The sequence below is a fragment of the Chionomys nivalis genome, chromosome 26, assembly GCF_950005125.1.
Source record: "Chionomys nivalis chromosome 26, mChiNiv1.1, whole genome shotgun sequence".
Taxonomy (NCBI): Eukaryota; Metazoa; Chordata; class Mammalia; order Rodentia; family Cricetidae; genus Chionomys; species Chionomys nivalis.
Window position 1 is genome coordinate 2,540,077 of NC_080111.1, and position 15,402 is coordinate 2,555,478.

The window sequence follows — 15,402 nt, forward strand, 5'->3', positions numbered from 1 at the left end:
TCATCTCGGGGATGGCTTCCCAGTGGCTTTAGATCAGTGAGAGTGTATGGGAACACTGACACACATACTCATCAGCTTTCCCGCGGCGTAGCGCGGACATCGTGACCCAGGAGTCACTTAAGTTTCATGTGGAAACCTCTTCTACTGGTTAAGTGGCAGGCTGAGACCTCGTACCGGACCTCAGTTCCGAAGTCGACATTCCCGGTGGTCTCTTTACTCCCTCTGCCGGGTGGGTCGCTATGCCCACCCTTTGCGTCTTGGTGTGATTGGAGCATCCTCTGCCCTGGTGGTAGTTAGAGGTTGATCTTTAGAGACATTTGTAGAGCATAGTTCTGGCTTTGTTTTTAAATACTCACCACACAGAAATGCATCACTCGAAACAAGGGCAATCCCCCTCCCCTTTTTAAATGGCCATGAAAGTAAGAGGCTGAAGTGCTCCAAGGAACCAAAGTTAAGCCATATTTAGTCTTCCTGTTGAAACCTGCATGTTATATAAAGGCTCCAGTGGCTAGCACATGTTTTCTCGAACATCCCAGTGGCCTATAATTTACAAAAGGAACCCCGAAGACAGAAAAGAGGAGTGGAGAAAACCGTAAAAAGGCAACAGTTGCAGCCTGTGTATTTAGAGGAAGTCATGATTTAGCTAGTCTGTCTGGCGAGGCTGCAGGGGAAGTACAGGTTGTCGTTGTGTGTCTAGGTATTTAAGTTTGATTTCACCTTTCTAAGCAGGCTTAAATCGGGGTAGCCTCTTCCTCGTCCCCCGATGTCTTCATGAGTCACCGAATCTAGCCACTCAGATAGACTGTCCCTACAAAACAGAATGTGTTCCACACACAGCTTCCGCCGTCTTATTTACTCTTAGTTTTTGACTACGAAACCTCGGGTCTTGAGAGTTTGGTTCAATTAAATCAGCACAGCTGATTTTTGGTCTACTTTTTGTTCATCATGGTTCTGATGATGGCCAAGAGGTCTGATGGTACAGACAGCCTTGTTACCCGAAAGTCAGAAGGGAAGACACACCATCTTCAAAGCCACACTACCTTCCACTGGTCCACAGTGTCTTGATGGAAGTTTGGTTGCGTGCATGCGTGTGTGTTAAAATATCTGAAAGAAGGTTAGTTAGTCTCTCAACTCTTTTAAATCTATAGGTGAACAGTATTGAGTGCATTCTCAATGCTGTGTGACCGTCACCCCTGTCTCTCTACAGTGTTTGTCACCCTAGACAGGGTCTGTAACTCTGAGCAATAATTCCCCATTCTTCCTTCTCACTGGGCACCGGTAACTTCTCCTTTCTGTCTATGGATTTGTGTAGCCTCCATCCCGACACAAGTGGAGCTGGGGAAGACGGTAGAAGGCCACTCAATCACGCTGGATGAATTTTACAGGACAAGAGAATGCCTCCCAAAGCATCCTTTCCCTTTAGTATACTGGAAGTTCCATGATAATCTTGTGTTTAGTGTGCTTCCTAGAACACCACAGAACAGATTAAAGGGGAAGAGAGAACAAAGAGAAGGCAGGTCACTCACTGCCTGCCTGTGCCCTTGCAGAGAACCTAGGGAAACAGGGGGCACCACGGACCTTAATATTAGTACAACGGCTACCATTCACTGGGTTTTAGATGTTCTCTTAGCAGATATATTATGTATCTCCACCTCGGCAACCCTAAGGATCACATTGCCATTCCCACAAGTCAACACCCGTCCCCCACCCCCGCCAGTAGGAGCATGGTGAAGGCCGTCTGATCTTTTCATCTTTCATTCTGGGAGAAAGGAGGACCCTGCCTTTCCGAATGTGTCATAAATAGTGACCTGAGTGCAGTTTTTAATCTCTTCTTGTTTCCCATTGTTGGTTTGCTTCTGTTTTGAGACACGCTCTCTCTGTGTAGCCTGGCCTGCCCTGGGATATGTGGTGATAATCCTGCCTTCCCTCTTGAGTCCTGGAATTAGAGAGGGGGTGTCACATGCCCACTTCTATGAACGTTTAGAATGCCTTTAGGTCTCTCCCATTTCTGGAGTTCTAAATTCCTTGACTCACTCATGAGGGACTAGTCGTCACCGCTTATCCGCCCATTATGTTTGATAGACAGGGTCTCACTTCATAGCCTTGCTTTGACTGGTGTGGGATTTGCTATATATAGTTCAGGCTAGCCTTGAACTTATAGAGTCCTCCTGCCTCTGAGTTCTAATGCCACTGGGACTGTGGGCATGTACCAGTATACCCATGTCCCCCAACCCCATACACAAATTTCAGGTAGCTCAGGCTATCATATGTGCTATGTAAAGGAGAGTGGCCTTTACTTCTTATTATCACCATTTCCTGTGCTGGGATTCCACATGGGTCCTACCACACGGACCTCCACTAATGCTTAAAACCACGAGGACCAGTGGGAGGATGCAGCAGGTAAAGGTGCCCACTGCCAAGCCTGAAGCACACATGACAGGAGGGAAGAACTGGAGAGAAGAGAGAAGTGCTCCTCCCACCTCTGTGTGCTTACTAATGCATGCACCGCCACACAAGCTGAATAAAGAAATACAAATGCAATTAAAAATCTGACTGAAGGAAAAGAGTGTGGGGGCAGGGGCCGGGGGGCTGTGAATGTAAGCAGGAGATTTCGCAGGGGAATTTCTTGGTGGCACTTCCCAGGACTCCAAACTCTGGCCAATGAGCGTTCTCATCTTGAGTCTCTAAGCCCTTGGTTTGGAAATTAATCCATACTTATAATCGGGTGTGACATCTGTTGCCTGGGCTAGTTAAATAAAATAAAATAAAAACAAGCACATTGAAAATTTTTCCCAGGTACTTAAAAGCAAACTTATTTTTAGCCATGGCAATCCAGCTAAAATAAGTATAGCTGGTCATGCGTCCCTTAACAGTGGAGATTCATCTTGAGAAACGAGCCTTCTGATGATTTCATTGTCGTGTGGACAGAGTGTGCTCACGAAAATCTAGACGGGGAGGTCAGCCACTCAGTGTGGCCTTCGGATGCAATCAAGGTATGCAGGACGTGAGATGGGCGTAAAGGCCCTGCAGTTGTAGCGTGGGATACGACTTTCGGCAAATCTGTGTCAAGAGAGCACACTCTAAAACAGGGAGAGGAGAACAGTATAGTATTTGCATAAACCAGTCCCAGACTTGTTTGTGATCATTGCCAAACACTGTATATTAATATAGAGTAGCTTGTGCTATATTTTTGTAGGACTGCAGTATAGTAGGTTTATCTGCCCCAGTGTGACCGCAAACACATAGGAATGGCGCGTTTAGTACAGAAGATGGCTCTGGGAGGTAGATGTTTCCTGCTCCATTATAGCCTTCTGGGACCACTGCTGTCTGTGCTGTCTCTCGCGGAGCAAAGCGTCTTTCCAGAGCACATCACTATGTTGACTATGTCCGGTTCTCTTGCACTTGGATAGAGTAATTTCAGATCAGCTAGTTGGTTTTGGAGGAGCCAAAACAATTCCAATATATCTTGATTCTCCAAATACCTTATCTATTTTTAATTTTTTTGAGACAAGGTCTCACTGTTTATTCCTGGTCTCCTGGAACTGGCTACGCAGACCAGGCTGGCCTGGAACTCCAATGGGGTTAAAGGTGTGTGCTACCATGCCCAGCAAATAGTAACTTATTTTATGCGAAGGATTCAGTGCTGGGAAAATACTTCAGTGTATAAAAAGACTTGCCATAGAAGTGTGGGGTCCCTTCCCCCCCAAACCCATGTAAAGCCAGGCATGATAACACACACCTGCAATCCCAATGTTCCTAGCATGCATCTCTCTCTCTCTTTCTCATTAAAAAAAGAATTACTTCCAAGTACAAGTAGCAAACCATGTGTAAGGCTAAGTTGGACTACAAAATAGCACACATGAATCTTTATATTTAAAAATTCACATCCATCATAAAGAACTCTGAAAACTTTCAAGTATTTCTGATCTGGAAAGGTATTTTCAGCCTTCTGATTTATGAAATACATAGTGCTATTCATAAAATAGGTGTACCTACAATCGCTGTTTATGTAGTTTATAAACCATAGGCTGTGTACACAGCCTTCGGCTATGTAGAAGTAGAATAGGCATGGGGGCTGCTTCCAGCATCTGTTATGAAGGCACCCTCATCATCTTACCTCGCTCATAACCCGTCACCGAGACAATCGGGCGCGCTCTGTAAAAGCAGAGCCATTTTAATACCAGCCCCAAGAAGACAGTTCATTTTCAGCGTTAGAAATATCAATACACACATCTCCCGGGTTATTTTCATCCATGCTGCTTTGCAGTTATTCCAGTGTTGCTTGCATCCCGGGTTGAAGAGGTTGAGGAACTCTTCCCCATTTGCCAAAAAGATGCGGGGGTCCAGACTCCAGCTGGGTGGGTCGTTCTGGACGGAGTAGAAAGCAGAAGAGATCGTGAACTGAGAAACCACACACAGCCTGGAGGGCAGGAAGGAGAGTTGTGTACAGTTGTGGGGAGGTGGAAAAGAGTTTAATCAATACTTGTCCCATCCTGCCTTCACTGTCTCACCTGGTTTAAGATGCTATTGCTTTGCTCATCATTAGCTGAGTGCGGAATTCCTACTGGCGGTCCCGCCAGCAGTAGGGATGACCCTGCACTACCTGCCCAGGCTTTTCATCGGGATCCCCTGATTCAGACTCAAACCAGGAGAATACGATTGTCTCGTTGAGGTTTAGAAGATGTTCGTGTGGGAAGTGGGATAATCCCACATGATGTGTACCCACCCGTGTTTTTAAGGTCTCACGTGTGTAACAGCTTACCTGTAGAAGTACTGAGTGTACCTCAGGCAGAGAGTTCATAGTAATGATCGTACCACAAACTCAGTGAAGTGACTCTGCTGTTTCACAGTTCCATTAGTTAGGGAGGGTCTGCTTCTTGCTACCCAATTCCTTTGCTCAGTTCAGAACTGAAATCTATCCTGGGTTTGGTAGCAGCAGGGATACACATTCAACATCATCTAGGGAAGACAACATGACTGACTTAGGTGCCCAGCCTCCTGCTTTTTGAAGTTGTGTGAGTTTTGGTTCCGGGTGGTGGAGCCAGTAGGGAGACCTCTTCCCTGCCTCCCCACAGAGGCTCACGGTGGGGTAGCTGGAGCAGGGTCCAGACGAAGGCTTGGGAGCTAGGGAATATCGGGGTTCAGAGTGATGTGGGCTGCAGCCTCCCCTTGTGGGTCAGGAAGAGTTAAGGTAGCTCTAGGCAGTCCTTGGCCTCCTTCTAGACTAGCTTGTGAGAGGCAGTCCCACTCTGACTCCGCCTGCGACTGTCTGTCCTGTGCCTTCCCAGGAGACAGCGTTCATTACGAGAGAAAGACTGTAAGCATGTTTAGGGGCTCACACCCCGTGTGGCGGTGCCAGGCAGCTTTTATTAGGCAGCTTTCACGTTCTATTATTATGACATTTCAGTTTGGCATTTCAGAGTTTCATCCCGGCCCCTTGTGTGTTAGATTTCAATGAGTCAGATATCCCACATCAGAACTACGTGAGACACGAAGAAGAAGGAAAAGGGGTGGGGGGGTAGAGATAGCAGCTAGTCACTCTCCTCAAGGCCCTGCTGTCTAGGAAGAGCAAATGGATCTCAGTGCAGAGACGGAGCTAGTGTAGCCTGTACTGCACAGCTCTATCTGGCTACAAAGCAGGCCTTGCTGAGGCAGAGTCTTGAGGGAGCAGGCCAGGCCTTCCAAGGCTTAGGAGACGCTTGTGCTGGTGGGCTTTTGCGTCCTCGGTGCTGCGGTCTCAGTTCGGAGCTCTCTGTACCTCCTTCCCTTAGTGACCAACTTGGGGAAGCTAGCTGTCTGTGGTGTCGAAGAGGCCAAAGAGCTTTCTTTGGGTTGGATTAGAGACTCCTTCCTCCACCTCTGCACCAGGGAAGTGATTCGAGTTGAACCTCCCGCTAGCTAAGACCATTGTCATCCTCTTTATGTCCCCCACTTTAACGGAAATGTCAGCAGAGGTTCTAAGCTGGCCTGAACTCTTCCATGTCTGGGGATGACATTTTGGAAACAGACAAGACTTAAAGGCACGATCTCAAGCCTCACGAAAGTTGTTAGGGTCGTTTGAGTGTTCATGTTCTTTTGCTGGCATGCAGCATTTCGAGAAATCAAATCTGTATAAAATGGACATACGGTTCAGGTATGAGTTGGCTCGGATATACCTTACCGCCAGGAGGTGCCTCTCTGTAGGACATTCGAGTCTATATGTGCAATTAAAATGGAAAAGTCCCAATGCTGCCTCAGGCCATGCTCCCTGTAACCCCAGGGACCAACAACTCCCTCCGAGGGGAGAGGGGAGGAACAGCGGGAACCCTCACAAATGTGGGTGCTCAGAAAGCTTTAGCTTCGACTCATTTTTGGTTGAAACACAGCCGAAGCGTTAGGTTCGGTTTCCCCCGGCTCAAAAATAGCACTGTCAAGTATTTCATTTGGTGAATTTTCACACAAGTGATAATCACACGTTTCTATAAATTATATTAATTTAACTTATTTCCCTAAACGTTGTTCTGCAGTGCGTAGCACGGATGTTCTCAGATTCTTGGCTGTGTGAGCTTGTTGCAGTTGGAAGAGGAGCAGAGACATCTGAAAAGCATTATCTGGATGGAGGGTGCTGGGGCGGCCGATGTCACCTTGTGCTCTGGCTCAGCAGCCTCAGCCAGTCCCTCCCTCTGCATTTAATCCCTCTTCCTCCATCTTTGATGGCACTTGAGGCTTGGCTTTTCTTTTTAATTTTTTTTTTAAATTTTTTATTTTCTAGAAATCACCGCTATTATGCAAGTGTACTTAAGGGACCGTGAGCTCAGGCCATCCCGGTTGTGATTAAATGATTTAGTCTGCAGAGGAGTTGTCGTTTTAAGTTTAAAAGACAAAGGAAACAGTAGGCTGTGACGTGTCCCTTCGTGTCTTTAAAAAAGTTGCTATCATGTCTATGAAAACTAACCGTTTTCCCCTTCTTTTCAGAGTATGATTTCATCCATTGTAAATAGCACGTACTATGCCAATGTGTCAGCAACCAAGTGCCAAGAATTTGGGAGATGGTATAAAAAGTATAAGAAGATTAAAGGTAATCTCCGTTTCTTGTTTTTAAAGCCGATTTGTAGATCCTCGGGACGATAAGTTGTTAGCTTTTTGACATGGTTTTTGACATGGATGTTAAGTGTAGCTGTTGTTTATCATATGTGCACACGTATGTGTGTATACATACAGACATACGTAAGTATTTATGAAGGTAAGATTCACAACATTCCTGTCATAAAAGTCAACCCTTAAAAGTAAGGCGGTAATCAGGCTACAAGGAAAAGTTTTAGTGTAATCTATCAACTTTGTGGTTTTCACCAATGACCCCTATAAAGGCGAAAATCTTTAGATTTTATTTTGAAGCTTTATTCCAAGTTACATAACACTTACTGTTTGATTCCTGGTCAACAAGCAGAAAGACTTCCAAAGCATCAGGAAAGCTTGTGTTAGAAATAGGGTATCAGTGTGTTTATTGGAGACAAACCCTGAGGGTTAAGGTAAGTTTTCTGTGCTCTGGCATATTTGAACTCAGATCTGGGCCTTTAACTTGCTAAGTTCCGTGAACTTGGTCAAATCACTTAATCTCAGCAAGATTCAACATCTTCATCTAAACATTAGAAATGAAAGTATATGGATCCTTTAGTAGCCATGAGTACTAAATAAGAGAATATTAATATAGAATCAATCCTAAATGACTAATAGCTGTGATATAATAAAAGTAGTAAGACTAGATATAATACATAAGAAATTATATGTAGCCTTGAAAGCACAGCTGTTTTGTATAATGAATATGCTATTTAGACTGCCCGGCCTTTTAAATGTATTAGTGTTATTTTACCTTTGCAAGCATGTTAATGTAGAAATCTTTTCATTCTTTCCAATGAAGGTGATTGTGACTGGTCTTTGATATTTGGGGTACTTTTGGTGACACTGGTGTTGATGTCTGAGCGCCACACCAGTCTCTAACGGTGACACTACCCGTCAGACTGTAGTGTAGGTGTTCTCCATCTTGGGGTCGGCTCGCTACCCCCTTCGAGGGTCACATGATGATTCGGTGGGTGGGTGGATGTGAAGGTTGGATTGAGCTTTATTATTGGCAGGCTTCCTCGAGGGAGACAGGGTAGCATCAAAGCAATACTTCTGGCTAGTGAGTGTCGGAGAGCTTGTTTACAAGATTGCCCTTGGGCAAGCGAGCTCTCGGCTGCAGCGGCCGCACAGCTCAGATCGAGAAAAAGGGTGAGCATCCCACAGTAAACACACCATTTAGAGGAAAGCAAAACCTGCGAGCTATCCAGAGGTTAAGTGTACTTCAAACCGAATTACCATCAGTTTCTCTTCAGCATAGTCTCAAATTCTTTGAGCCCTTTAGATTCTGGTTCGGGTGTTTGTCTTCAAATACTAATACTCACTTCTGCGTAGGAGAAGCTGAATAAGTCCTCACTCTGAGGTGTCATTGTGTGGTTCAGAAGGGTTTCCTACCTCCAACTGTCACCTCCAAGTTCCTCTTTTGAAATCAGATTGTTAAGGTGCTTGAACACATCGACTTTGACTAAAAATCAAAGAATCACTCAGCTTCAAGGTCGTTTGCTAGATCGCATTTACCTGCTAGGCAGAAAAGGAAGAGAGCAAGTGCATCCTTTTATTTGCTAGACTATGATTTCAGTTTCAGCAAGCCTGGGAACTCTTCAACCGAGTGATTTCCCTGTTGCCACCACAGTGGGGTGTGTGTGTGTGTGTGTGTGTGTGTGTGTGTGTGTGTGTGTGTGAAAACTCACGTTGTCTGCTCTTTCAGCCATTCAGTTCTTTAAACTTTGATTTTTTTTCAAGTTAGTAAATGCACAGCTAAATCTTTAAGTGCCAATAAAAGCAGACCGAGGCCTCGATTTCATCCAGTAGATCAAGGCTCCACATCTGAAGGGACCCACGTGTTGTTCAAGACGCTAGCCATCGCTGTTGGGAAGTGTGTGTGGATCCGCGTGCGTGTCGGTGGGAGGAAGAAAGGAAGGTTACGGTATGTGTGAAGTAAATACAAGCTGCCACTCACAGTTCAAGTGTGTTGATTCATCAGCCCAGGGAGTGGGAGGAAAAACAAAGAGCAAATGACAGGTATAATGGCGCCGCGCAGAAAAACAAACACCAGAGAAGTTCATTTTGTTAACTTCCTACCCTCAGGATGCAGTGTTGGGCTCAGCTCTTTTCAACCCATAAAGGCTTCTTGCTGAGGATAGATATGGTCTCTTGATCCATTTCTCACAGAAGGATCATGGTTTGGTTTCAAAGATCTGCTTGGGACCTTCCCTTTTCAAGATGAACAGAAATAACAATGTTCCAGTCTGGAAGTCGGTAGCAGCCCCAGCAGACCAGGCCCTTAGGCTTCCTCCTGAGAAGGCGGAAGTCTGAGAGGCCCGTTCCTCCCTGCCATCCGCTTCCCGTCCTCACCTGGTTTCCAGTGTGCATGCACCATGGCTTATGTTAGCTACAGAAGAAAGTCTGCAGCTAACTTACTGATGTCCTAAGCAAAATGCAGGCGACGTCGTTAAATATGTTTCCTATTATCTGCTAATGTCTGTTTTAATAAAACAGTGGGAACTAAATGGTTGCTTCTTAATCAAAACCATGACTTTCAAAACATAAGCTATGTGATTCTGTTACAAATTGCCACATCGGGATCTCCTAGGTCAACTCTTTTTTCTATCCTCATAGAAATAAATAAACAGTAGAATAATTATATACTCTAAAGATCAAAGTAGAATAGGACTCAAACCTGGCAAAAATAAAAGTCTACTGGAAGGATAAAAAAAAAGAGATCAGATTGCAAATTCTATAGTCGATGCTTAAATAAATATGAGAAAAATGAACAATCGATAATTTGATATCATTAAAAACAGACGTGAACAGTGTATACAAATGAAATTGTCGAGATTCGGCAGTAAACATTCTAATGTGTGTTTCTGGATTTGTTGTTGCCCCATCTAAACTATTTATACTCACTCTCTATAAAGTCCTCAATTGGCTTGGCTTAGTGTGTTGACTTTATTTTCCCCAGTGATCACAGTCGGCCTTGCTGTGTTTACCTTTTTCCTTTAATCTCAAAGACAATCAAGGTTGGCCGAGACATCCTTTAGTTAACATCACCACGACTTCAAGAGAGATGGAGAAACAAGTCTGTATACTCTGGTTTCAAGGTCCTACCATGAACCTTGTCCCAGGACTTTGGGTTCCCGAGGAGCAGGAGGTGGTGGGTGGGCATGTTAGGTTGGTCTGCACCTCTTTGTAAAACTTGCCATTCAGCTGCTTCTGGGCTAGATTTTCAAGAGCGCTCAACTCCGCTGTGTAAGGAACACATCCTTCCTTTATCCAGAAGGAAGGAGAAGAGTCACTCAGTGTCCAGGTGTTTTACGAGCAATGGGCAGAGGTGACCCGTAGCCGCCCAGACATAGTCATGCTGCTGTGTAATCGTTTTTAAAGTTTGGGGATTTATTCCATGGATATTACTCTCATAGTTCTTTTGTAAAAGAATTAGCCTTTAATCTATTATTTTTGCAAGAGCTCCAGATACGAACTTATCCCATAACTTTTATGAAGCCAAAGGCAGTTGTGTTGGCAGTACCACTACCGATCTCATTCTCTTACATGTTTGGCTGTGAACCTAGCCTTTCATGGCCGAGCCATCTCTCTAGCCCACCAACTCCATTCTCATGCATTCACGGAGTCCTGGGCACAATGAAGGCACGAATTGACAAAGGCGATTCATGTCAGGTTCGAGTGGATCCTTGATGAGTAAGTTCAAATGACTATATCCAAAATACTTTTACAAAAATCGGAACGAATTGTCTTTCCTGGGATTCATCTCAAAGTCTTTAGTATGTCTCAAGAATTAAAGGGTCATTCAGAGTTCACACAAATATTGGTGGCTATTATAAAATTATTTATGTCGTAGAATAATACCACCAGAATGAATGGGCCTTAACCAAACCCTGTATTTTGGTTAGGGCTGAAAATCATGCCCGTCACTTTCCTCTTCTTAATCATTGCTCAAAACATTCTGATTGCTAGTTTTCTTAATTTTATTTGTTTATTTGGGCCTATTTTGAAAAAAATATTGCAAAGCTGGGAGAGAAAGGGGGATTTCTAAAACCAGTGTTAGCTTCCTTGAGTCTGGTTTATTCTAGTAATCAGTATTTTATCTGACCCTGTCTAATCTACCCTTGCAAGATCAAACGTCCAGGCCAGCAAAGCAGATAGTAAACAAAGCTCGAGGAGGCTTTCAGGAAACACAAAGATTAGATGTTGAATGAAAATGGAACTCCTTGAACTAGTCCTCTGTACTCAAGTGGTTAAGTGGGTTGTGATTAAAAGAAATAAGTAATTATGATCATTATAGCCGAAATGATATAATGTTACCACATTTAAAGCACCTCCCGTACCCCAAAATGATTGTGTCATTTACAAAGCGGTGCCTCCGAGCTGAATGGAGAATCAGTGTCTCCTGACCTGCTTCGCCACGGTGCTGTCGGTGGCTAGGACAATGCCTTTAATCAGCTCCCGGTCCCCCTGCCTCTGCTGCTGCTTGGCTCTGATGAGGTGAAAGGGACTTACTTTTGTCTACCTGATTCTCTTGAGTTACGGAAGGAATTTGCTTTCACCTTTGGGTTCTGAGGAAAGGTGGCTCACAAGGAAGCCAACATCACGTCTTTGTGCAAGTAATGCCAGCATCAAGTCCTTTGAGTTCTACATAAATATTGGAGTCGTGAGAATAGCGACAGCACTTCTCCAAACAGCCGTTTCCAGCATGCTGGCTGGGGGTCTTTGGAAGAAGGGCCTTGTGCATTTCCGCTGTGGCCATCACTTCTGTGTGTTTCTTGGTCACCCCGGTAGTCCAGTTGGCAGTGCCAGCAAGCAGAAAAATGGTGTGTGAGGGCCACTTTGAGTGCTTGGCCCGCGTAAGTCAACTCCTTCCTCAGATCTCCTGAGACTCATTTTAGCTATGCTGGTAGCTGCTTATTTTTGGCTTGGATATATTTATTCGTAAGTGTTTAAAGAACTATAAATAATTGTTCTTAATAACATAGCTGATAGAGCAAAAGAAACTTATCTGCTATTTAAATTAATTTAAAATATATTTTAAAAGAAGATAGGTTTCCATTTCCTTAGCTATCAGTTTTCTATCTATCCACCATCTTCCATCCATTCCATCATCTGTCTATCCCAGATAGTTACAATCTAAAGGAGTTCTTGGCTTCTCTCTAACTCTAAAATATACAAAGCAGTTAATAGGGTAGCGTGGGTTCTAACATTTGAAAATAAGTTTGAGCTTTTATCTTATATTGCTGGAGGAATTCTAACGGTGGGGCCATCACAGGGTGTCTTACGTAGGCCTTCCATGCCAAAAAGAAAGGATGCTTACAAGAGACAAAGAATTGCGGTCATAAGGAAACAAAGAGTGTGATTAAACAAATGTCTAGTGAGCACATACGTGCGTTGATAAGAGCTGGGTAAGGAGGTAGAAATATCAGCGAGTCATTCAAGATGAGAGGCAGCGAGCGGCCTCACGAAGAGCTGGAGAATGATTAGTGGAGACGCTTTTGGACTAGGTAGCTCAGGTGGACCCAAGGGAGCGTTCTTGTTTTTCTTTAGTAATACTTTAATTTTTGTTTGAAATAAAAATATAATTATAATTTTTTCTTTCCTTTCTTCAACCCCTCCCATGAAGACACTCTTGTTCTTTCTCATTCATGGCTTTTTTTTCTTTGTTTCTTCAATTCTACACACACACACACACACACACACACACATGTGCACACGCATGCGCACATGCACAACACCCATGCTTAGTCTATATAATGTCACTTGTATGTGTATGATTTCAGAGCTGAGCATTTGGTACTGGACAACCAGTCTGGGGGCTCTTCCCCCAGGGAATACTATTTTTTCCACTCTCTGCACTCTCAGGGAAAGGCTTTCAGGGCAAATCCAGCTCAGGTCCTTCCTGTTTTGTGTCTGAAGTGCAAGTGCGTGGCGTCTTCAGCGAGAGGGGCTTACCTGCAGCCTCTTGGCAACCAAGGGTAGCAGTAATTGCCTATAAAGTCTGGGCCTCTCTTGAATTCAAAGGAGCGTTCGTTAAAGAGCAAGTGCTCTTTAAAGTTAAAGTGCTCTGTGACATCCCAGAACGGAAGTCCAAGTGCCTCATGGGAAACGGTTCTCTGGCCTGCTCCTTGCTCTTCTGACGTGACCTTCATTCTGCCTTTTGCAAGAACTTGAGCTCATCTGAACCCCTAAAGGAATCCCCAGGAAGCTAGAGCAGTGGTTCTCAACCTTTCTAATACAGTTCCTCATGTTGTGGGGACTCCCCGACCATAAAATAATCTCATGGCTATTTCACAACTGTAACTTTGCAACCATTACAAATCATAATGTAAATAAATATCTGACATTTGGGAGATCTGATGTGCAGACCTTAAAGGACTTGTGACCCAGAGGTTGGGAACAGCTGATCTAGCGTTGTCTGGAGTACGGGTCCTTCTGGGACAAAAGAGCTCTAGGGTGCACATCTGTTTTGCGCTCTCCTCAGACCAGCGAATATAAGGCATTATTATTATAAGAACTTCATGTTAATAGGTAGAATTGAGTGTACATTAACTTACATGAGTTCATGCACTTGGCCTTGTTTTCACAGATATTATCTTATAGCCAGCCTTATTTCTGACTGAGAGCTTAAAACCCCTCAGTTAAATGAAAGAAAAAGATAATTTTGGTCATTTAATTCATATAGCTAATGAGCTTAGGAGGCTAATACTCTATTCAAATAATCCATTCCTTTCATATTAATTAGTTATTGAACTAAAGAGTTAGAAATGGATAATTATAACTTTATTAACTGTAAATTGGGAATTGTTCGCACAAAGAAAAATACCTCTTTGAAATTTTTTTTTCCAACCAGTTTATTATTTTTCCTAAAAGTAATGGCCTATAACATTTATGATTAATCCAGTCAGGGAGGCCGGCCTTTTGGAAAGATTGAATCAGGAACGATTGTCTCCTTGATGAACTTTTCTCAGGAGGTTGAATTAAAGAATTAACATGCATTGAGTGCTAAATGGAAGAGGCAGACTGTCTAAATCACAATGTTGAGTTTCTGCACGTGGTTCCTTTCTGCATCATGGGCTGAAAGTACTTTAAAATTATAGCCTAAATTAAGACAAAAAGCAAAAGTATAGGCACCCTCAGATACAAGCAGTTTCAGCTATACTTACAGGACATTTGGAAAGATCGGTGCTATCAAACTGCTTAGAGCCGGGATAATCGTGTCACCGGGAGGGGGTGGGGCTGTGTGGGCAGTAAAGTGGACAGTGGTCACTTTTTCCATGGAGCTTAGCGGGTCCTGCGAACTTGCACTGCCAAAGAAACAGAGGCGTCCATATCCTGGTTGCTTTATAGCGTATGTGTATGTTCTAGAGAACTTAATATGGGGAAAGGAAGTTGATAATAAGTGGAAAAAGCACCTAAGGAAAGCCAGCATACGGCATCATCACAGGCCCGGCTGGTACCCCTCGCTCACGGGGCCATTTTATTGGGAGTTAACAAGTTGGCTCTAGATGTCTTGCTTGGGGCAGAGACCTTGCAAACGAATTCCCAACCCAGAGACAAATTCTCTACAACAAATTTAGAGAAAAGAAAAAAAAAATTCTGTAGACTTGGTAGTCCTAAGAGACGTAGCCTCTCCACCCCACCCCCACCCGCCTTTACCCTTCGGCTCTTTCAAACTCCTAAATATTTTCTTTAATTATATTTAGTCAGCTCTTTTTCTCCAGTTGTTTGTTTCGATGGTGTGGGATTAGTATTTGACGGATGGAGGCCCCTTTGTGTTTGTCTGTTGCGTTCACTGAAACTGGCTTCCAAATAATAAATTGACTTGTATTTACAGTTATTGACCAGGAGATAATAAATCAGAAATACTTCATAGATAGGCATGTTCAATATTGGTCCACGGGACAGTGTTTTTTTTTTGTTTGTTTCGTTATGTTTACATTTTTAAAAGAGCTACATACAGCAGAAGACTTCAGGGGTACAGTAGAGTTGTTAGTACGTATCCCAGCTCAGAGAGAGGAGCCAAAATAAATACCAGATTTAACCACACGGAATTGCCAGTTTTGGAGGACCAAAATCATTGCCTGATTGCCCACCTCATGAAGTCAGTCTTATGTGAATTCACTCTGATTGCCTGGGGCCTTAGGGTGTTTGTTACCATGTCATGTGTGTGCAGCACATCTGATTTATTGTTGGCTGTTTCAACTGAACACTTTCTGTGTACACAATTTACTGACGGCGCTTGCTTCTTCTCTTCCTCATTGGTCAGGTGGGACACGAGCTAATGACCTTCATCCTGGGGCA

At 43.8% G+C, this 15,402-nt stretch overlaps 1 protein-coding gene across 3 annotated transcripts in view; it reads left to right on the forward strand.

Moving 5' to 3' along the window:
* The window catches only part of Satb2 (SATB homeobox 2), a 213,463-nt gene that overhangs the window by 72,938 nt on the left and 125,123 nt on the right, over window positions 1-15,402 (forward strand). For all 3 annotated transcript variants that reach the window (XM_057758803.1, XM_057758805.1, XM_057758804.1), the window contains one exon: window positions 6,955-7,057. In XM_057758803.1, coding sequence (XP_057614786.1) covers window positions 6,955-7,057 — 103 coding nt within the window. The remainder of the gene's footprint in view (window positions 1-6,954; window positions 7,058-15,402) is intronic.